At 49.2% G+C, this 24,420-nt stretch overlaps 1 protein-coding gene across 1 annotated transcript in view; it reads right to left on the bottom strand.

The window, feature by feature from the left end:
- Positions 1 to 23,790, bottom strand: part of CAMK2B (calcium/calmodulin dependent protein kinase II beta) — a 222,599-nt gene extending 198,809 nt beyond the window's left edge. Inside the window, exon 1 of the mRNA XM_066639773.1 lies at positions 23,679 to 23,790. Coding sequence (XP_066495870.1) covers positions 23,679 to 23,743 — 65 coding nt within the window. The 5' untranslated portion in view covers positions 23,744 to 23,790. The remainder of the gene's footprint in view (positions 1 to 23,678) is intronic.
- Positions 23,791 to 24,420: the final 630 nt, after the last annotated feature.

Genomic DNA, 24,420 nt, shown 5'->3' with positions numbered 1-24,420 from the left:
TTGCTCTCCTCCACAACCAGACAAGATCCTCTCTAAATATTGTGCCCAGCAGAACAGTCTGTCTTGCACAATGGTTCTCAAACTGTGGGTCAGGACCCCATTTTTGGTGGGCTGCAAAACTGACAAGAAAAATGTACCGAGCCCTATAAAAAACACACAGAGCAGCACTGCGCGTGTTTACTCCTGAGTAGGCAACCGTGCCTCAGTCCGTTTCGAAGGGCAGGTCGAGGGGAACGCAACACTGCCAGAACGGTCCCAATCCAATGAACGAAGGCTCCAACAAAGCCTTGAGAAGGAACTCCATCCCCCCCAAGCCAACAAGGAAACTGTATTGAGCCCTATGGAGAGCAAAACCGAGCCACACACGCATTACTCACAAGCAGGCAAATGTGCCTTGACTCTTATCAAAGTCCAGACAGAGGGTAATGCAAGAACACCAGGATGATCCCAAACCAATGAACATGGAGCTCAAAAAAATGCTCCAGAAGGTGCCCCAGTAAAAAGGATAAAAATAGAGGCTTGAGCAGCTGGTAAGGTGAACATTTTTTTGTAGTCTCATAAAGCTAGGCAAGTTCTGACAGAGGGTTGTTTGAAAAAGTGGGTTCCAATGCGGAAAGGTTTGGGAACACCAGTCTAGCATCAACCTTCCCCAACAGTCCCCAATAATTTCTAGCCACAGACTGTGGCATATCAAGGGAAAATGGTGACCACCGAAATTACACCCCTGTCCAAACAGAGAAGGGAAGATCATGGGGTTGGAAGCCAGTCTTGTTCATCCCACCAAGTGCATTTATTCAGAAAGCTACACAGAGAATGTGAGCTGGGGAAGAAGCTGGGCCTGTTCCACCAAGTGAATTTATGCAAAAATCCACAGATGCTAAGCCCCCCCCTTAAAAAAAGAAATGAAAAATATTTATTTACAAATTTATACCCTGCTTTATCTCCCTCCCAGGCATTCAACAAAGCTTCCAAAATAGTGTTCATTTACCTCTTTCGGGGGCTTCCCTGAAACTGGTGCAAAAACGCACCACTGGCTGGGTTGCAGAATACATTGGTAGAGTAAGTTCATGCCCAGCGACCCCCTTCAAGTGGCACTCAGGACAGATGCCCCTACTTGCCACACCCTAGATAAGCCATTTCCCACAGATCAAGATATTCACGGGGGGCATATACAAAACCTCTCTCTGAATCTTGCAGAAGTATTAAAGGTTCAGAGGAACCACAAGATCTTCCAGCATGAATGAAATATATACTCCAACAGCCTCAACTTAACTCCTGCTTGGAATCCCTGGGGGCTTGAAGACCACAGCTCCAAAAGCCACCGAAGGAAGGACTCGCCAGATACCAGTTTCCATGAGAGAGAATCGCTCCACTCAACAGCTGCCCCCTTTTCAGGGAGAGGCAAAGGAAATCCAAAGGGAGGATTAATAGAGCAGCCATCTGTCATGGAGCTGGCACCAACACAGACTTAGAGGAAGGCTGGCACCTCCCGGCAGGTCTCCCTGGCTTGACTGCAAGGGCACAGCAGCCAAAAGAAGGGGGCCTGAGATAAAAACAGACTCATCCAAAGGCTTGAGGGAGACAACCAAAGAGACCATTGCAAATTAGGATCAGTGCTTCGAGGGACTGTCATAAATAAATGAAAGATCTGGGAGTTTTCCTTGCACGCCTATTGCACTAGTGCTCCAGGGTGGAGTTTGTGTACAACCAAACACTATTCTTTCAGTACCCTCTCGCTCTTGCCCCCATAGCCATCACTGCTACCGCAGGTGGAGAAGAAACAGCAACCAGGGCCATTCTTATATCTGCAACCAATGGAGGAGAAACCCTCTGCAATTGTCCCTCACTTCCAGGTCCATTGTCCCAAGGGCTATTGACATGGTATCTGCGTCAGCTTTCAGAGCCACCAGCAGCCAGAAACCTCCGTATTTATTTGTATCACATGCAAACTGCTTTTGAAAGGCCTCAGACTCTCTTCCTCACCTCGCTTGCTCTTTCACGACCTCCGCTTTTCAAAATTGAGTGCATGCTGGTGCAAGGAGGGAGCAGTTCATAAACTAAGAGGGAGGGAGTTCTATAAGGTTGGTGCCACTACTGATGAGCCCCTGTCCATTCTTCCAACCCACCTAACAGGGAAGAAGAGGCAGAACACAGCAATAACAAGCCGTAAGAATTGGGTGCCCCTGGGCTACTGTAGCTACTCAACTGTGGCTACTCCCTCTTGCCTGCTGGAAGGTGGATCCCACATGGCAGGCAAAGGTTTGAGGGGGTCATTCATTCATTCAATTTGTATCTTGTTTTTCTCCCTGAAGGACATTCAAAGCAGCTTTCAAAACCATAAAACTTCATTTAAAACAGGTTTTTTTCCCCCAAAGTGCACATTAAACTATCCGCAAACATTAAAGCAGCCTTAAAAATTACAAGAAAACACAAAACCAGCAGCAGTCACCTCTTAAGAAAGGTCAAGCCTGTGAAATCTAATCAGTATTGAGATAAAAACCAGATGTCCAGAATAAAAACAAATAAACCATTAACTCAGAAAAACAATCTGAAAAGAAACATCTTTAAGGTCTGCTGGAAAGCCTCCAAGGAAGGAAAAGTTCATAAATGAAGTGGGAGGGAGTTCCATAAGGTTGGGTGCCACTACTGAGAAGGCCCAGTTTCTAGCTGCTGCCCCTCCCACCTCCATAGGTGATGGCACCTGTAAAAGGGCCCTCTCTGAAGACCAGAGGGAATGAGCTGGATTATGCAGAAGTTATACAGGATTCCATGCTTTTATGAAACTGAAGACCATTGATCTGCATGAAATGGCACAGGCTGGTTTCAGACCGTCTTTCCACAGCTACTGATGGAAGGCACCCAGTGAGTATGGCAAACATAATTGTACCGATTATGGCCTGCTCCCATTTTAATCGCCACAACCACGAGCACTGAAAACAAATCTATTTGCTCCATTTACTGCTTTTTATTTTGGACGAAAGAAAAGTAAATGAAAAAGGGCAAAGGTGGCTGTGACTTTATCATGGTACAATATGCCTGTTTCTGTACAGAATTAAAGTCACACCAAATCATTGGTCTCAAGTGATGTCTGAGACTGTGGAGGACGGCATATTTTCTTAGCCTTAGACCAGGGGTGCTCACACTTTTTTGGCTCGAGAGCTACTTTGAAACCCAGCAAGGCCCGGAGATCTACCAGAGGTTTTTTTTACAATGTTTGCGCCATCATAACATTTATATGTACAATGTATGTTGGTGTACCTTGAGCCCCACTGAGTATAACAGGACTTACTCCTGAGTAGACATGCCTAGGATTAGGCTGTGAGGCTGCAATCCTAGCCACACTTACCTGGGAGTAAGCCCCATTGAGTACAATGGGCCTTACTCCCGGCGTTTCCTCCCAGAGGCACCTGAAGGGGTGGGGGTCGGCACTCCGCGATCTACTCATTTTGCCTCGCGATCTACCGGTAGATCGCGATCCACCTATTGAGCACCCCTGCCTTAGACAGACAGTAAAAAGCCCCACACCAAAGCTATGCCATGCAATCCTCAACATATTTACTCAGATATCAACCCTGCAGCATTCAACGGACCTTAACTTCTTAGCTAAAAACCCAAAGGCCACTTTCTGGAAATAAAGATTTCCAGGTAGTACAGGATTTTTACTTCCTATTTCACAATGTCTCTGCTGGGCAGCTCAGTGCAACACTTTTCAGTCCGTAGAAGTTGTAGGGTGCTGTGTGGGTCCGATAAGGAAAAAAAAAAAGCCACTTTACTTCCTTGGAGAGCAGCCCCTCCCGCAACTATTACTTAATAAGACCAATCTGGCTTCTATTGATTCTCTGCTTAGTGAAACATGAAAATTAATCTCTAGTTTTGTTAAATATGATCCTTTTCTTTCTTCTCCTTTTTGCCTTACAAGGGACCACATGCTTCAACTGAGCGTTGGGAGAGTTAGAATAGACAAAAGAAAATATTTCATTACCCAGCATGCGATTAATCTGTGGAACTCTCTGCCACTGGATGTGCTGATGACATCTGGCCTCGATGCCTTTAAAAGGGGGTTGGACAGATTTCCAGAAGAAAAGTCCATCACAGGTTACAAGCCAGGACGAGTATATGCAACCTCAGTATGCTAGGCGCAAGGCAGTGGCAAGAATGCAGGTACCTTGCTGTCTTGTATACTCCCCGAAGCATCTGGTGGGCCTCTGTGACATACAGGAAGCTGGATTAGATAGGCCTTTGGCCCGATCCAGCAGGGCTCTTCTTATGTTATTAATTAGTGCTGAGGACAGAACAGAGTCAACCGCTAGATTCTGCCTTTCCTAAAAATGGGGGTTCAGCCGTTACTGAGTCATCATCAACTCAAAAGCCTGGGATGCAGCCTGAGATCATGTCTAGCACCTAGTGAGGCTGCTCAACATGAATCTGCACAAAGCCTCCTGACTCAGTGCTTTTATAACACACAGACCTTTGTGAGCCTTGGTACCAGACCCACCTTCCCACCCTGTTCTTCCACTTCTAGTCATAATATTAATTTGCAGACCGCTTTCTGAACGTGCAAAGTGGTTCACCTGCATTATCTCAACGGAGTCTTTACAACAAGCCTATAAGGTAAGTATTATTTTCCCCAAATTGCAGATGGGGAGCTGAGGCTCTATGATTTGCCCAAGACCATTTTGTAAGCTTCTGGCACATTCAAAGCAGGGAAAGCCAGCCTCTTGGGTTGCAATCCTATACTCACTTACTTGGGAGTACATCCTCCTGAGCATAATGGACAATACTTCTAAGTAGACTTGTTAAGAATTGTGCAGTCAGCCTCTATTTACTTTGCACATTTTTCTACAGCCTGTCCTCCAAGGAGCTCAGGGTGGTTCCTTCCCTCCTTTTGTCCTCACAATAACCCTGTGAGATAGGTGAGATTGAGAGATAGTGACCGGCCTAAAGTCACCCAGGAAGCTTCATGACTGAGCAGGGATTTGAACCTGGATCTTCCAGGTCTAAGTCCAACACCAGAACCATACATCAGTGTTTCTCAAAGTGTGCACCTAAGAACCTTGGGGCTCCCTAAGACCCCTTCAAGGGCTCCACGAGCACACCACAGGGTTGCGCGTGTGGTGAGCAAGCCTGTGGCTGCCATCTGCTTGGCACTGTGCACTCAGCTCATATACTGGCACACTGGGGCTCCTGGAGACTCCATTTAGAAGTGTAAAGGGCTCTGGAGACCTAAAGGATTGAGAATCTCTGCACTACACTATCCTGGCTATACCAACTTTCTTCTTCTTAACATCTAGCCCAGTGGTTCCCAAACTTTTTTGACTGGTGGCTCCCTTGACCTACTTGGCTACGGCTCCCCAGTAGGGCTGCAATCCTATACATTGTATAGGGTAGCAGGTTTTTCGCAAGGATTCTGCGGCTCCCCTAGCTGGTTTCAACAGCTGCCTGGGGAGCCACGGCTCCCAGTTTGGAAACCATTGATCTAGCCCAGGGGTCTCCAAACTTTTTGTCCAGAGGGTTGCATCTGGCGTGGTATTGAGGGCCAGGAAAAAATTTAAACATAAAATTTAAATAAGAGATGGAACTTAGATGAGTGAATAAATGAATGAATGGGCTCATTCATTCAACCTATCCAGCCTTCAGAACACCCTCCAGACACAACCAGAGCACAGCTCTGGTCGTGTTCAGTTGAGTGGGCCAGAGGCTTTCAGGGGACAAGAGGCTGGCCACGGGCCGCATCTGGCCCCCGGGCCGGGGTTTGGAGACTCCTGATCTAGCCTAAGAAGGAGTTATGGAGAACTCAAAAGCTTGTTTAGAATGTTGCACCTCTTCGATTGGTCCCAATAATGGTATTATCTGAATGCAGCTTTTGATATTTTCTTATGGACCAGGTACAGGTATATCTACTTTTTTTTTTGCCTAAGCGTACTTAGGATTTCATTTCTCAACTCAATGCAGTTTCAAAAAACTGAATGTATTGCATCTCTTTAAAAAAAGCTTCAATGATTAATTACACTCACTGTTAAAAATGGGGGTAAAAGGTGCGATTCCTTCAGCGTCAATTCCCATCTGTTCACAGACTAAGATAGAAACTAGCACCCTTTCCCGTTTTCTTCTGCCTTCCACCTCTTTATTTTTTGCTGTGCCTCCTTTTTCAGCAGACCGTTCCTGGCTGTAAATAAAAGCAGCTTCTCTTCCAGCTTCACCATCATTCATATTCTTTGCTGTTAAAACAATATCTGGTTTTACATCTTCCTCGAGATGTTATGAGCAGAACTGAATGTGCCAATCTCAGGAAATGTGTGCCGCTGCTGGTATGAGCTCCTCAGCCAATGTTCAGCAGTGTGCTGCATTTCAGCGCATCCCAAGCACAACATTTGGGCTGTGCTGCCGAATGGGGTTTGTGTGCTTGATTGTCACAAAAGTGCTGCCCGTTTCAGCTCCTAACAGAACTAGCACACACCTGATGCAAGAAATGGGGGGGGGGGTGACAACCACTGGAGACATGCTCTTTTCAGGCTTGGTTGCTTCTCTCACCCTCCGACACGGGCAGAGCCCACAAAGGACTGCAATGATGCCCTAGACACCTAAGCGGAGAATGTGCTACGCAAGTAGACAGATGCTGTAATAAGTTTTTCTTTTGACAGCAGCAAAGCCTTCATCATTGACCACTGGCTGCCCATGAGCCTCATCTCTGCTTATCTTCACCCATTCTGGAAGGGGTAAGGGATAGAGACGTCAGACAATTCCTGTGTTGCAGATGGTTGCTATTCTCAGGGCACTAGATAGATCCTTTGGGTCCTTTAGACCAGAATCAGTGCCAGAAAATCCTTCTTAAGAAGTCATTTCTTCCTTTTTACCTTCTCCCACTCCACCAAAAGCCATGTGAAGGATGGAATTTTCCAAAGGTGACTGCACTTTATGCCGATGCCCTGCCTGTACCCAACAGCAGAGCCAGGGCTGGCCCAAGACCTTCTGCATGCCAAATGCTACCCCCCCCATTATCCATGATATGCCAGCCTCTGCTCCCTCCTTCCAATGTTCTCACCTAGCACTCACCTCCCCCTCTCTGTCCCCACCTTTCTTTTCCAATCCAGGGAATGGAAAGAGGTGGTAAGTAGGCGGACAGAGATTGGTGCCCCCCTCCAACCAATCTGTTGCCTTAGGCAACTGTCTCATGTGGCCTCATGAATGGGCTGGCCCCGGATACAGCAGAAACACCCCACTGTGAAATTTAAATGGGTCCACCTGGATAAAGGACTCCGGCTTAAAGAATGCCTCTGCTCAATCTGATACTTGGTATTGCTATGTACAATTCTAGTGGCTGCAGCAATGGATGCTCTTACCATGAAACTGACAGAGGTCATTCCCTCAGTCTACATCATTTTGTTCACCCCCCTCCAAGAGCTGAAGGTAAGCACATCCATTCACAAGCATGGACATTTCTTGAAGCAGGTAGAATGCAGAGCCTACAGTTCTAGACAGGGTGGACAAGCCCCCCCCCCCCCAGATCAAACAAGCTTCCTACTTTCCTACTTTGAAATGGCTACAATTGCCCTAACATGGAAGTTTGATTTTGAGTTCTTGCTTCCTTCCTCTTGGATTCGAGTTGTTTCTCCTGTAGTGGTGCAATTGAAGTTCTTCTATTGTGCTTGTGTTCAGGTACTCCTAAGATGAAGCTGCCTGGACTTCCTGTGAGATACAGGAAGCTGGACTAGATGGGCCTATGGCCTGAGCCAGTGGGGCTGTTCTTATGTTCTTATGACTGCTTCAGAGCTGAAATCACCAAACTAGAAGCTGGGACTTGAAGCTGAAATCACTGGGCCTCTTCTCTTTCTTAGAACTAAAATCCAAAAAGCTGCCCAGAGACATGCAGGGTCTGCGGCTCTAGACCTTGTGCCAGATCTCCACTCCAGAATTGTGCTGTGCCTCCTTGGACCACTTGGGCCAAAGTCAAAGCACCCTTCTTTAGATCTACCTTTGGCTCACTGTCAAGCTTCCCCAGGAACTTGGCTTGGTGCCTGCAGTTCCTCAGTTCTGCTCCTCCTGGAAGCTTTCGCCTAGACTCTTCTTCAGATGAGCAAAGACAGGTATATTTTGATGTCTGGCCCCTCTCTCTATCTTCCCTTTTCAATATTCAGCCAAACACGTAGCGTGCCTTTTTCTCCGCCTTGACCCTTGCTCTTATCTCTCTCCCTCATAGCAGCAACGCCTCGGCATTTCATCCAGTCTTTCCTGTTGTCTCCATCATCCTCTTTCCCACACCAGAGCATGCGATATTCAATAACGCCCCCCCCAAAAAAAATCCAGCACTCTGCAGATACACCAGGTCACAGGAACACTTGCTAATTCTGCAAACCCACCCACCCCACAGACACTGTGCTCCTCCATCCTCTAGTCTACCCAACAGTGCCAGTTTGCTAGTCAATTTCAGCTACAGCAACTGTGTTCCTTTACCTCCTTCCCCCCTCCCTAGTTGAAATCATCTGCTCAATAAATCTGGATTAGACTATTTCATGTACTTCTGGCTCCTGTCTCTTCTAACCTCTTAAATGCCAATGCACAGGAAAAAGTGCCCCACGCACCAAAAGACAAAGCTACTTTCATTGGAGTGAGAGTCACGTTCTTATCCCCACACACAATGCCTCTGGGTGTCACCAAGAGCGCTCTCCAAACTCAATGGGTGGCTTTGGGCAAGTCACTTCCCTTTCACTCTCAGTTTTCCCTAGCTGTAATGTGGACATAAAATTAATCTTACAGGGCTCTGTAAAGATGACATCAAGACAGATTATGAGAGGTGTTTAGCATTTCTGGAGTGCACAACACAAATGCTAGGCATTATTACTGCCCCCATGAAGGACGAGGTGTGCAGTTCAGGTGTGATCTTGGACCTTGGGTGCACCATTGGCGGCTGCGTCCAAGAATCTCAGTGCATAGACAAAGCTAGTGTGGCAAATGCACCCTTTCCTGGAGAGAGCAGACCTGCCATGATCATTCATGCCGCATAACACTTGGATTAGTTAACACACCCTACATAGGGATGCCTCTCAAAAGTGTTCCGGAATGACAGCTGGCTCAAAAAGCTTCAGCTGGGGTAGATTTGCAGAGAATGCCACTCCACTCTTGTTCCAGCCACGCTGGCTCCTGGTCAGTTTCCGGATTCAACTCAAAGTGCCTCCAAAACCCTAAACAACTTGGCATTCTTGAGAAGGCATCCCCTAGACAGCTGGGAAGCAAAGACGGCACCCCTCCTGCTGTATCTTATAGCTACCAGAACAGCAATTCCCATACTGAACTCCGAACATCAGCACAAGTTGTTCTGTGGGTTAACCATAAACTACATTAGCTTTTAAAATTGTGGGGGGTGCCACTCCCATCAGCCTTCGCTACTACAATGCAATGACTTAAACGTAGGTCCAAGGCTATGTCTATTCAGCTAGGGCAGGGATGCCTTGAGGATCAAAACAATATTTATCTGGGATCAAGCAGGATTGGCTCATACAGGAGGCTGTTTCAGTCACCTCAGGTGACAGGTAGGTGGGAGGCACCTGCTTTCACCTGGTTACCTCCACCTACTCCTCCCACTCCCTGAATCTATGAAGGAAGAACAGCGCAGAAGAGAAAGCCTGGAAGAGAGGACAGGGATGAACAATAGCACAGATTCAGGTAAGGAAGCCCTATTTGGTGCAGTGCCTCAAGCGCTGGGAGGTCTCAGCCTGGCAATGGTATCAGGTTTTGACCGAAGATGCAGTTAATAATAACATATCTCACTGTTTAACTTGTCTGGAAAAGAAATCAACATGAGCTTGCATGCAGGTTTAATACACACAAGGCTGTTCTTCTAGCACTGATGCATGCTGGAAAAGCAACACCAATGAATTCATACCAACCAAACGCTCAGATCTGTAAAACCCTTGTTGCTAGTTGTTGCCAGCCTTTAAATTAAGACTGGGTATCCATAAGGGGTTTGAACAGATCCAGACCTCCAAACCAGCATCTGAAAAACAGGCCCTGAAGATGCAGAAGTGGGCCATTCTTGTCCTATGTCAAGAGAAGGGATGGCTAACTGGTGGAGCAATGTCTGGATCAGGGCCAGTAGTCTTAGTGGTCACCACGTTAACTCCAGTGTAGGAAGAGGGCCCATAGGAAACTGAAAAAATGGGGGAGTCCACAGCCCCCAGTCCTATTATTGCTTTCTTGATTCGCACCCTTCCTTCAGGGAGGGGCAGGAGTACAGTGACAGAGCACCTGCTTTCCACACAGATGGTCATAGGTTCAATCCCTGGCATCTGCAGGTAGCGCTGGGAAAAATACCCCTGAGAGCCACTGCTAATCGTCTCTCTAACACTGTGTCAGGGGAAAAGAGAATTCATATACATTTCAAATTTGAATAAATTTACATAAGTTTACATAAATGAATATATTAAAGATAAACTTATATGAATGAAGGAAGGTCTTGCAATAGCTCAAGGCCTATAAAAGGCCTTGCACAAAGCAAGGCTGGTCTTTCCTTGAAACATCAAGCAGTGGAGGGAGCCCTCATCCCACAGCTCATGCGAGAGGTCAAACAGTTTCCCTCACGCTGAGAGCAGTTGCGTCGGGCCAGTGTGGTCTCCAACAAATCTCTGGAGGGCCAGAGGCTCATTGGGGACTGGGGGCCGCATTGAGAGGCCTCGAGGGCCGCAAGTGGCCCCAGGGCTGGGTTTGGGCACCCCTGGTGTAGACAATGCTGGATGCACCAAGGCAGCACTTCCTAAAGTGTGGGTTGTGATCTGGGCCCTTCCACTGGTTTGGGTCCAAATAGGAGCAATTTCTGGAAGCCCCATTACTGATTGGAGTCTCCGGAGGCTTCTCCTGGCCAGGTGACCCACTCTACAGGCCTCTGCAGGCCTCAGAATGGCCCTCAGAAACAGTGGTAACACTAGGGGGGTGCGTGTTGCACCAGGTGATGTGCATGGAGAGGCCGACACCACTGCTGGCCAAAATTTCTAAAATCTTGGTATAACCATCATGTTATACATCATTTGATGCATGATTTCATGTACAATGGAATGAAACAAACCGCATTGAAATGTCTCTATTTTATCAAGAATTATAGCCAAAAAACCAGTGGGGGCAGGGCAATGGAACATTGCCACATCCACCTTCTTGAGCATTGCCCCACCCACTGAATGGGTGGAGGTCCATCATGGGGGTGACGTGCTGGCCTCCCGTACCAGGTGACACAAACCCTAGTGACGCCACTGCTCAGAAGCCTCCATAAGCCACTTCTGGTTGTCAGAAGAGGCCTCCAGCACCACCAGGTGCATTGTGACCCACCAACAGAGGATGAGGTGGGTCACAGCGCTGCAAAGTTTGGGAACACCTGCACTAAGGACTGACAGCTTCATAAAACAAGAGTTAGAATTTATATAGCACTTCCAGAGTGTGTAAAGCATGTAATCATTACGCTAGAATCCTTACAACCACCACTAAGGTAAGGCAGGAGGTCTGGTCTAGAGGGTAGAGCCTCCGTTTGCCTAAAGATAACATCCGCAGGTCGCCGGTTCGAGGCCACCGTCACCGTGAATTGTGAGACCTTGAAGCAGCTGACAAGCCGAGCTGAGTTATTCCAGCTGCTCTTTGGCGTGAGCGAAGAGGCGTCTTGGCTGCCCTCCACGTGAGAGATGAAGGAGCTGCTTGTCAGCTTGCGTGGGAGGAAACTGGAGGCCACAATGTGATACCAGATCAGAAAGATCCATCTGAAATGTTGTGGTTCTTGAAAGATAGAACCTTTCTTCAATTGTAAAAATCCCTACGAGGATTTAGAACAGTCTGCTTTTGTAAACCACCTTGAATGAAGTCTGAGGAGAAATCTGATGACCAAGAAAGGCGGTATATAAATACCTGTATTATTATTATTATTATTATTATTAAGGCTTATTATCTCCATATTAAAGATGGAAAGACTGAGGTTGAGAGGGAGTACTTTACTTGCCTATGATCACCCTAATAAGTCTTGCCTATTGAGCATAGGACAGAGGCAAAATTCGAACTGGGGAATTATCAGTGATGCGCAGCTCTGGTTTCTTAGCCATGATGCCCCTTCAGCTCCCAGTGATCTCTATATGGTATGTTCTATATCAGTGTTTCTCAACCAGTGGTACTTGAGGGAGTGTCTAGTGGTACTCGCAGGACCCCTGCACACTTGCTGCCTGGCAGTAAGACCAGGAATGTGATGGAACAAAGTGGTAGGAGGCTTAGCTCAGCAGGCAGAGCTCCACAGCATGCTTTTCCATGCTCAAAAAATCCCTCCTGTTCACCCTGAGCCTCTTACTGGTGTTTGTCATTTCACATCTGGCCTCCCAATCCAGAAGTAACTGGTGATGACATCATCACCAGTTATTTCCGGTGGTGATTCAAATAGGTGGACCATGTGAAGTGGTTCGGCAGAGGACAAACGTTGAGAAACACTGTTCTCTATGTGTTGTGTGATCTCTATATGAAGAGCTATATGCTCTCTGATGATGGAATGAACACATCCCACCGTTCTGAACCTTCAACAGCCCAATGCTCTGACACTATCTCATGGCTATGCACTAAGTTTACCGACCGCATCCCTTCAACACAAACCATATCTATTTTTCTCATTACGCATCTGCTACTGGAGTGTGACAAACTGCAGCCCAGAGACTCCACTGTCCCACTAATTAGTCCAGGTCACTGTGAGTTATGATTGCTGCAGATCAAGTAAGGAGGGCAGAGCGAAAGGCACAGTAACAACCCCGAGTCCATTACACAGCAACCTGTCACATCTTCACCACCCAGTCGACCTTACGCAATGCTCAGGTTGACCTGAACATCATATTCATGCTTTTATTTAAAATACTGATATTTTGCCTTCTTCTAAAAAACAAAAACCAAGGAGACTAAGAAGAACATAATGACTCTGTAACTAAAACAGCAAGTTAAAAATGTCTACAACCAACATCACTAGCAGCAATGAAATAGCAATTTTACAACACTAACAATAACCCTTTCCATTTACATAGTGCTTTCTGAGTGTGCAACGTGCTTCACATAAGGCAATAAATATTATTATGCCCACACTGCAGATGGGGAAGACTGAGGCCGAGAGGAGTCGCTTGCCAATAGCCACCTGGTGAGTTCATGGCAGAGGGGAGATTCCAAGCCCCAATCCAAAGCTCAGACTCTCAGGCTGCCATCCTATATGCTTAACCTGGGACCAAGTCCCACTGGATTCAATGGGGCTTACTTCTGGGTAGACCTGTGTAGGATGGCATTGCTGGTTGCATCACACCAGTCCTAAAACAGAAAAATTGCCAAAGGAAGAATGAAGGCACACCATTTTGTGAGGCTAAGAATGTCTTGAGGTAGCTAAATGTCCGTAGAACAGATGCTGTACAGGTGGGGAGGAGACACCATAACCAGGGTCTCGCTGCAAAAAAAGTCACCATCCACCTGGTCTGCAATGATTCCTCTTGCATTCTCCACATGGCCATCTTTCAGTTCCTCCTGCTTCAAACACTCCTTGAAACACCCTCACAAAGGCTGCTATTCGGTACCCACTTATCTGGGAGTAAGTTCCATGAATTCAATGCAACTTCTGAGCAGACACATGCAGAGGACCTAACCCCTGTATATTGCACACCCCCCCCCAAAAAAAATCTAAATCCATCCGTTCCCCCTCTTCAAAGTTCATTTTCCTGAAGATCTCAAGAACAGCATCCTGCTCTGTATTTCCTGCCAGGACCAATCTAAAACTGATATGCTCAACTTGTGGCGAGTTGACCATTCATGTGATATTTGAGTTGGCTTACATGAGTCACATCACATGAGATTTTTACTCCCTGTTCCACCTCAGGCACTCACCTCCATGTCCCCCTCCCCTTGCTAAAATCATTGGGTGGCATCTGCATTACCCCACTTCCAAGCAGGTTGGCAATGCCAAAATACCCAAAACTGGCAGATTTTGTGATGGTCCAACTTTTTTCACCACTGCCTGAGATGGAATGTCCCGTGACAAACAGCACTATTTCCATCTGACCCAGCAAGGACCAGCATGTTACTGTAACTCAGCCTAACTAAGGGCCAGGCTACCACGGCACACAAACATGCGCACTGATGGCATGCTTTCAAACAGAAGCACTTCTATTCTTTAGAACAGCCATGCAAGGCCATGCACCTGAATCAAAGCACACCCTACTAATTTTCAGGGTAAAAACAGTAAAGGAGAGACTGAGCATAAGAACATAAGAACCTTCCTGCTGGATCAGGCCAAAGGTCCATTCAGTCCAGCTTCCTGTATCTCACAGTGGCCCACCTGATGTCTCAGGGAGCACAAAAGAGACCTGCACCCTGTTGCCACTCCCTTGCATCTGTTATTCAGCGATAGCCTACTTCTAAAACCAGGAGGTGATAAAAACTCATTAAGACTTGTAGTTGGCTGGTTGGCAACCTTCAGTCTCGAAAGACTATGGTCTAAGCCTACAGCACCCGGTATTACCATGCGGTCTCCCATCCAAGTACTAACCAGGCTTGATTCTGCTTAGCTTTTGAGATCAGGCATATGCAACGTAACAGTTGCTGCTGCTGTCACTTCTAATCTAACCCTTGTAAGACTTGTAACCCTTGATGCAAATTACTTCTAGAAATCTGTCCACTCCCCTTTTAAAGGCACCTAGGCCAGATGCCATCACCACATTCTGTGACAAGGAGTTCCACAGGCTACTTAATCAACAGACCACAGCGCCAATAATGGCACACTATTCTCCCCCACCAACAGCTCCCTCCCCTCCACTTCTCTTGCACATGTTGCATCAGGGGTCAGCCAAGTGAAGGGCTCATATCCATCAGAAGCTCCATCCAGCTGGGGCCGACCCTTGAACTGATGGCAGCAGTGGTAGTGGCGGCAAGAGGCATACAGTGCACTTTCAGAAAAGGCCAGGAGGCTTCACAAGGAGACAAGCGAACTGCTTTGCTCCTGGACCCCTAGTCATCTGGCACCAACACTGCCCTTGAGTCTTTTTTCCAGTTGTGAGCCCCTTGGGAATAGGGAACTGTCCAGCCGTTCCACAACTACAGTGAGAACCTCTCATTTCAAAGCAGTTTATAAATACAGTACTCTAGAGCAGGAGTTTTCAAACTTTCTGGTCTCCAAAACCGTTTACACTCCTAAACAGTCTCAGGAAGCCCCAGAGTGTCAGCACATGCTCAGAGTGGAGCAGTGCCAAGCGGATGCCAGCCATTTATGGGATGCTCATGGAGCCCCTCGAGTAGTCTAAGGGAGCCCCAGGGCTTCTAGCAGCACACTTAGAGAAATGGTGCCATACAGAAAAAAGCACAAGCCTGGTCCTTTAGGAAAAAAATCTCACATATGGACCTCTGTAATCTGGATACTTCCCAATTCTGAGCATGCCTTATGGTGCAATCCATCCTAGGCATGTCTACTCAGAAATCAGCCACACTGAGTACAGTGGGACTTAGGGCCCAATCCTATCCAACTTTCTAGTGCCGATGCAGCTGCAACGCAGCCCCAAGGAACGGGAACAAACGTTCCCTTACCTTGAGGAGGCCTCCATGACTGCCCCCCCCCACAGGATTCAGCTCATGCCCCAACAGCACAGCTGCTGGAAATTTGGATAGGATTGGGCCCTTACTCCCCTGTTAGCATGTGCAGGATTGCAGCCTTGTTCCCCTTGCAGTGCGAGATATTCCACAGGCCTTTCTATTCCAGGCACCACTGTCAAGGTAGCCAAATTTATCCCATCCCATCACCATGTTTATATATGGAGGAGGGAAGATGTACTGTACATATGTGAAAATATGCCATTAGGAAGCTTACATAACATGGCATAGACAGAGAAGGCTGCCATCCATATTCAAATTGCATTTTTCAAAAATAGGAAGGGGGAAAAAAAATATAGCGAGAAAAGGCCTCGCTGTATTCCAAGGGTGCTTTATATCATCTCCCCCACACACACACGCACACACACAAAGCAAAGTGGTAGGAGACAAGCCTCAAGCAGTAATCGCAACATGGGATGTTGCATCCTCATCTGTCACTATGATAGATGGTTTCTTTGCATATTTACAGGGAAGCAAGTCCAACGGATTTCCGTGGAGCTGGCTTCCAGGCAGAAAGCGCTCAGGGTCACAGTTTTTCAAGCAAACATTTGGCTGCCTCTGCCAAAGGGTCTTAACCTTCCCGGAGCTGAAAGGTGGTGAAGCATAGTGGCCAAGTGACTGCACTGAGAATCAGGACTGCCTTGGTTTGGGTGTTACCCTCTGACATGAACTCACCTTTGGCAAGCCACTCCTTTTCAGCCTCAGTCTTCCTCATCTGGAATATGGGAATAATTACAAAGTGGTTGCAATGGCAACATCAAGGCAATATCTGTAGGGTGGCATACTCTAGACGCCCTGTACACATGTTAAGTACAGTTCAGATCCACCTGCCAGCTTTGATCAAATAAAAAATCTGGAGGGTCCTCCAGCTTTCCTACTCCACTAACTCCATTATACCTACAATACAGTTACAACCTCTGCTTCCAAATGCTACAGCCTCTATCTGAACTTTGGCAATGGCCGCTCTACAGAATGCTGAACAACACTTGGCTTTTGTATAGTGCTTTCAGTGTGCAAAACATGTCACGTGTATATCTTGATGTGGTCCTTATCACCGTCTGGTAAGATAAGTTAATACTGCAGCTGGGGAAGACTGAGGCCAAGAGCGAGTCGCTTGCCTGAAGCCATCTCCGAAGTTCACAGCAGAGGCAAGATCCAAACCAGGGAAGTCCTGATTCAAAGCTTGGACTCTTAAGTTGCAATCAGATACATGTTTTCACAAAGGCAAGCCACACTGAACACAGTGGGACTTTTGTGTAGTCCCATAGGACCACACAGCTACTACTCAACACCCGCTCTCAAAGTAAACAACTGTATACTATAGGAGCAATACTACCAACATTAACACACACAGAGAGAGACACACACACAATGTTGGCAGGACTTCAAAGTACTTAAGGTACTTCCTCTGCAGTCAACAGAGGTTTAAAGAGATTAACTTCAGCTGGATCGTGTCAACTGCACACGAACCCACTTTGAAAAAAAAAGTAGGCACATCTATCTCAAAAATAGGGCAGTTCTATGAAGCAACCCAACCCAGCTGTGATCAGCTTTCAAATTCCCAGATCCCCTAAAAAGCACAACACACAGCAGAGAAAAAATGCACCAGTGACAAGAGGACAAGTATAAGGATGAAGCCACTTGGAGTGCAATTCAATTCTGCACATACTTCCTTGGGAGTCAGCCCCCCCCCCCCCATATCAACAGGACTTGTTACTTCATAGCAGGAAAACAGAAGGACATCCTGAAAGAGTCTTTTAAAGACTTAAATTAGGAAAAATAGGGAAGGGCACACAGAGGAAGCAGTTCCTGCATTAAGGCTGGAGTCATGACGCACTGCTCTAGCACCCAGGGCAGTGACACCAGGAGAGCCTCCGCAGGAGAAGGAATGGGGGTCACAGAGCCGCCACCCTCCTCTGAAACTAGGGCAGAGCCTGAGGGGCAGTCATGCACACACCCCTTTGGCATAGCGCCTGGGGCAGCTGCCCCTCAAGCTCTGCCCTAGTTATGGCTCTGATCAGGGCACAAATCACTTCCCCACACAGTTAAGGAATTTCTGACGGGCTTCGTGTATGATAAGGATATTATACTGTGAAATATCGCTACCAGGCAACTCCACCACACCGGTCACCATGGTGAGGCAAAGGTTATTTATAAAAATCCTTTCCTTTATGGAAATAACAAAAATGGATTCAATATTTTTAAAAAGTAAATATTGCAGCCCAGAATTCAAAAATTACACTATAACTCAGTTATCAAAGGAAGAATTCTCTCTCTCTCTCATATACACACAAACACGCATGCGCACGCGATATATAAAATATAGGAATGAATGAATAAAACATTGTTTGACTAAAATTATACTTCCACTAAGTTGAGAGCTTTACTTTGATCTCTCATATTTTGAAAAGCATCACTGTGCAATTCAATACGGCAAAAAAGACACACAAGACTCAGTACCCACAAGTCTCAATACTCAAAGTAGGAGATCATGGAAGTCAGCATGGGTGGAAGCAGTTGAGGTTCAGTCTAAGGCAGAGGTTCCCAAACTTTTTCAACTGGCAGCTCCCTTGACTGGGCCATTGGTCATGGCTCCCCATTAGGGTAACAATTCTACGTATATAGGAAGGTGGATTTTCATGAGGATTCCACAGCTCCCCTGGCCAGTTTCTGTGGCTCCTCAGGAAGCCATGGCTCACAGTTTGAGAACCACTGGAAGGGATACCCTTTGGGTCACTGGGAAAGGACCAAACACACAGTATTATGTTGAGCTTATGGCTGTGAAGTACCTGGCACTGGTTGGCTGAGGTTGATGGCAAAGAATGGCCAATGGCAGTCCAGCTTCCATTAGAGTAGGGAAAGCTACTAGTTGGACTGGATTGAAACTGCCCACAGATGCAGGCTGAGGACTGGGAATTAGTTTGGATGTTGGGATAAAAGGACAGAGAGTTTAGAGGCAAGGTGGCTAAAGGCCATAGAAGGAAAGACATGGTTGGAGGTCTATGACTGTGAACCAGGGAGCCAAGGGTTGGCAGGTCAAGCACTTGGCAGGGGAACATTGCCAGCTGTAGCTTCTTCTGAAAGGCCACTAAGGATCAAGGTGGTTGGGATTAACACACTGAATTCTGAATATTGGTGTGAATTAACTGGCCGGTTCTTTGGCTTCAGGATTCCAGGGAGCCATAATTTAACAACTGGTTTAATGTCTCTTGACTGCAGAGGCCAGCATCATATTACTCCCCACCCAGAACTGCACACAAACACTCCAGCTCAGTGATTCTCAAACTGTGGGTCACAACCCAATTTTTGGCAGGTCATGCAGCCAGCACAAACCCAGAAGCCAGAAGGCATTCTGGGACACATCGCACCCCAGAATGCCTTGCAGCTTCTCGGGTAACACCAGTGCGCAGTTGGCCACGTTGCACCTTGTCATGCCCCAAAAGGTCTTGTGACTTTGCATTCTGGGGTGCAACCCAGAAACCGCAAGGCTTTCTGGGATGTGGCACAAGCGCTGTGGCTGACAAAGTGGGTCACAGCACTGAAATGTTTGCAAACTGCTGCTCTAGCTAGTTAAGAAACGGTTCTGGGAGCACAAAAGGGTCTCCTGATCCTTCAGTGGAGAAGAGATGGAGGAAATTAATCTAGTTCCCAAGGGCAACAAGCAATGAAGAGCCTCTTGGGTGAAAAGTTCTGAATGTTGGATGCCCACAACATTTTCCTCTATAGTTCCATCAAGCAATGTAGACAGCACGGCCTTTGAGAAGTGGCAGCTGCTGCCACTTCCATTTAGGAAGACGGTCTCAGACCCACTGGGTCATCCAACTCAGTAATGTCTATGCTGTGAGCTCTCCAGGGTTGGAGGTCCAGAGACTGAACCCCAAACTTCCCCCATGCAAGATATTTTGCTCTACAAAGTGTTACTGCCTTCCCAGTTTACAGCCTGCTGTGCCCACATGAATCACAACCCTCCCCTAGTCCCTGCCATGCAGAAAACACACAGAAACCTAAAAATTCTTCTTGGTTTGGAAAAGGGTCTTTTGGAAGGGGGGGGAGCTGAGAACAGAGAGCTCTAGAGACATTCACCTAGCATGATGCATTCTACGGAAGACCTAGCTAAGAGCCCTGCAATTGGGGGCATCAGAAACCCCTGGCTGGGTCACATCATGACCCATGAGCATCACAGTCAAATCACCAAGGGGAGCAGGGGACCAATTTCAGAGACAGGGCAAGACTGAAAGGGCGACAACTGAATAGCTCTCGCAAGGACAATGCTATGCATCTGACGGCAACAGGCAAGGCCTTCTGCCACAATGTATGCAAGTCCTTATGGTGCTACAGAAGGCTTTCGGTGCGTTTACTGCAACCGACAGATCCACTGACACTTTTTGGTTGCTGTAATAGACAGTTATGTTTACCCCTCTAGAAGTGGGGGGTTGGAAGGAACGAAAATGAAACCTAATGAGACATACTCTGGTCCACCACTCTGTGCTCCTCCTTCCCCACTTCCTCTTTCACTCCTTCCCCCCTTTCCCCAGGAGCACCCCATTCTCTAGGAGCAGTTTGGTTGGTTTGTTTTCAGGTATTTCTAGGCTGCCTTTCAGCCTCATGAAAAGGGGCACCAAAGCAGCTCATGGCAGGCCAACCCTCCTATGCTTCCAAGAGCCTCAAAGTCAATGCAGAAATCAACTAAGAGAAGGGAGAGCAACTGACTCACAACTGAGTGTGAAGAAAGGCAGGTCTGGGCTGCGATCAAAGTCACAATGCTTCCCTTCAGCCGGTGGGCAGAGTCGGAGCCTGCTGGCGGGCAAATGGGTCAGGGCCTGGCAGGCTTCAGAAAACTTGCCCATCCACCTCTGAGGACACCTTGGAACAGAAAGCCGGGTGTAGAATGAGACCTCACACCACCACAGGAGGTCTTAATCAAGGCAGGACTGATCATATGACAGGATCAATTAACTCAGCTTTGCTGGGGAGTTGCCATCACCCATTCTGAGGGCATACTTTGCCAGCCTGCTATAGAACCAGACTTGTCATGTGTCCCCAAACAGACCAGGGCTTACATCTGTTTGAAAAATCAGATCAGCTAACCCTAGGAGCTCCTTCACCGGCCCCTGATTTCTGTGGGCTGGCTGTTGCTCAAGGCAGAGACATTCCGGAACATGCTTTAATGGTGTAATAACATGGCCCAGGGCTGCATTCAATTCTTTTCAAATGCAATGCCCCTTCTTTGAGATTTTTGAGTTTCCTTGGCCTGTGATGGCCACACAGCTCAGCCTGTGAGTCAGCTGCAGCAATCCACAGGTGATATTCATCCCCATGCCACAACCAGCTTCACCTGCTACTTCCCAAAGCCACCTTTTGCAGAACAGCTACAGAGGTCAGTTCAAAAGCTGGCAGTCCTTGACTGGCATGTCCAAGGGTCCCTTCACATGCACACAGTTGCACCATCTCCTCCCCCCATCGGCCTGCCTGCATACCACACACTTCACCTTGCTTTAACTGTCTCCCCCCCCCCCATCCTGAGATGCAGCTGATGAGGATATGAGACAAGGCCTTTTCAATGGCAGTCCTCCTGGTTAACATGCTCTTCCCCCCCCCCAGCCCCCATGAAGCCAGACCTTTAGACTGCCCACTTTTACACAAGCACTTCAGAATTCCATGTTCTGCTCAGGCTCTCCTTGAATTCAGTCATTTGATTATCTGAGCCATTCCTGCTCTACCTATGGTTGGTTTCCATTCATTCTGTCATTGCTTTATGGAATGCTTATGCCACCTCAATGGCCTCTTTACAGGGACAAGGAGGCAGCCTGGAAATCTTTTCAACCAGCCAATCCAACCTAGTTTTACCTGTACACTCCACCAGAGAGACTTCCACCAGCCAGGATCAACCTACTTTCCAGCAAAAGCTGTTCAGGGGGTAGCATTGTCCAAGACCATCTCCCTGAAGCACTGCTGCACAGGATTTAAGCGCTGTTCACCAGCAGGAAACAAAAGAGATCTCAGAAGCATTTCCAGTTGGGGATTGAGTAGAAAGGCAGAACATGGCACATGCGAGCATTGGCTGATCTGGAGTGCATGTCCTCCCCTCAGCCATGTTTCCTGGGGAAACATTCAGAAGTCCTAACAAACAAGGACCAACCTGTTACACACCCAACTCCTCTTTCCCCATCCCCAGAATTGTGACTTCATATGGGTCTCCCAATACCAAATATGGCCCAAGATGACCCCTCCAGCATCACACTCAGCCACCACTACTTCTTCCTCCCCCTTGCATCAGGTTGGCTGGAGAAGGGAACACCCTGAGCATGTGCAGAGTGAACAATCACAGCCAGGCCCAATGCACTTGGGGATGGAGGGGGGGGGAGCTCCCAAGGTGGTCTGTGCCTCAGTACCTCTGTAAAAAGGGGAGGAGCACTGAACCAAGGGTAAGAGGCCTCTCCGGATGCCTCCTCCCCACGTGTACGCAATCCCCCCTGCAAGGCACTCCCTGAGCATGTGCAGAGTGTCTCACTAGTGCACAACCACAGCTAGGCCAATACACTTGGGGGGGAGGCAAAGCTCCCAAGGTGGTCTGTGCCTCAGTACCTCTATAAAAAGGGGGGAGCACTGCACCAAAGGTAAGGGGCCTCTCTGGATCCCCCCACTCTTATGCAATCCCCCGAGGTGCTCCCAGCTCTAATGAGAACAGGCAACAGATTACCTGGGCTATTCATCCTCTCTCATCAGGGCTCTTACAATGGTCATTCCCCCCCCCCATGCTGGCGATGCCCTCCCCAACACAGAGGAGCAGCCTGCCCCCGCCTCCCCTTCTCTTCCCCCCCCCCATGCTGCCTGCCAGCCAGCCAGCCACCCCCGCTTCGCCACGGGGAGCCAAGCGAGCAACTCACCAGGCCCCCCACCCAGTAGCCCACGCATTTCTCCTTGACGCCCAGGCTGGGGGTGCCGGGGAAGGGGACGACCCAGCAAGGCAGTGGAGGAGCCGCGCTGGTTCCCTGCAGGGTCCCGAGCTGCGAGCCCTCACCTACACCTGTCTACTTAGAAGTAAGTCCCATTCTAGTCAATGGATCTTACTCCCAGGTAAGTGTAGATAGGATTGCAGCCTGAGAGCCAGATCCTTATACATGACTACTAGGAAGTAAGTCCCATTCTAGCCAATGGTTTTTACTCCCAGGTAAGTGTGTGGCTAGGATTGCAGCCTCCGAGTCGATCGGATATATATCTACTAGGAAGTAAGTCCCATTCTGGTCAATGGTCCTTACTCCCTGGTAAGTGTGGCTAGGATCGCAGCCTAAGAGACCCAAGTGTCGGAAGACCCATTCTAGTCATGGGGGCTAACTCCCAGTAAATGTGGGGCTAGGATTGCAGCATGTCTCCTCAGAAGTAAGTCCCATTCTAGTCCATGTGGCTTACTCCCAGGTAAGTGTGGGGCTAGGGCTGCAGCCTGCTCCCACCTCCCTGGCCCACAGGCCAAAGGCGGGGGGGGCGGGCAGGCGGGAGCGTTCCCACGTGCAGCTGGGGCGAAGATGTGGGGCTCCCGGGCAAGCGGAGCAGCCACTGCAGTGGAGGGCTGCTGAATCCCCGGCGGAGGGGGGGCAGGCGTGGGGCGGCTGGCGTTGCGCAAGGCGCTCCGGAGGGTGGCAGGCAGGCAGGCAGGCAGGCGCGCGGCTGGGCCGGAGAGGGGGACCCAGCCCGCCCGGGCGCTCCTCTCTCCCTCCGGCTCCCACGTCCCGCCACCTCCCGTGCCGGGCTCTGCATCGTGCGTCATGCCAGCCTGCGCAGCCTCTCCAAGAAGACCCCCCGGCTCCGGATCGGACCGGGGGGGGCAGCAGGGCTGGGGGCACACTGGGGGGCGCACACTGGGGTAGGGCTGGGGGCATGCTGGTGACACACATAGGGGGCAGGGCCAGGGGGCACATACTAGCTTGGGAGGCTGCCCCTCCCTCCACCCCACAGCCAGTCCCAGGGAGGGCGCCCAGGTCGCTGATGTGGTGGGGGCGAGGAGCGCCCCTGTCCCGTCCCCCCCCCCCCCAGGCGCGGCAGCGGCGGTGGCTCCTTACTTGCCAATTTCCTCGTACAGCTGATACTCGTCGGTGAAGCGGGTGCAGGTCACGGTCGTTGCCATCGTGGCCGCAGCTGCGCTCCGCAATGAGCCGTCCGGGCTCCGCTCCGGTTTCGGCTCCGGCTGGCAGAGGCGGGGAGGGGGGAAGAGGGGCGGGCTGGCAGGAGGAGGAGGAGGAGGAGGGGGCGAGGCTCCGATCGGGGGCCAAGAGACGCCCAGCCCGCTGCTGGCTGCGCGGAGAACGTCCCCCTGCACGAGCGAGTGAGCAGAGCGCACTGGGCAGAGCCCGGGAGAGCTGCCAGGGGAGGGGCGCCGCCAGCAGTCTCGGGGGGGGGCGGCGATCCACTCTGCCACGCACCCAGCCGCCGCCCCCCCAGCCACCTGGGGGTAGGTGGGTGGCGGGGGGGGGAGGAGGAGAGGTGGGGCCCCTCCGTCCCCCCCCCGCAGTGCACTTGGCAGAGGGGCAGGGCATGAGCCCCCCTCCCCACCCACCATGGGTAGATCCTGCTACCTCCAGGACCACGTGTCACAGGGAGGTGTTTCCCACGTGCACCCCCACCTCACCCCGGGGTCTCCCCAGTCAAAGCCCCTCCGCTGCACCCCTAAGCAACGTGCCACCGCCACCACCGGAGACCCCTCACCTCATCCCACCCCGCAAGCATCTTCAGCCCCCTGGGTGGCCCTGCAGAGCCTACTTGCCCATGACCCTCTCTTGGGCCTGCCTTGCCCAAAGATACTTT

This window comes from Tiliqua scincoides, chromosome 11 (assembly GCF_035046505.1).
Source record: "Tiliqua scincoides isolate rTilSci1 chromosome 11, rTilSci1.hap2, whole genome shotgun sequence".
In the NCBI taxonomy this organism is placed as follows: domain Eukaryota; kingdom Metazoa; phylum Chordata; class Lepidosauria; order Squamata; family Scincidae; genus Tiliqua; species Tiliqua scincoides.
Note: the sequence above shows the minus strand (reverse complement) of the source record. Positions and strands in the feature narration are given on the sequence as shown.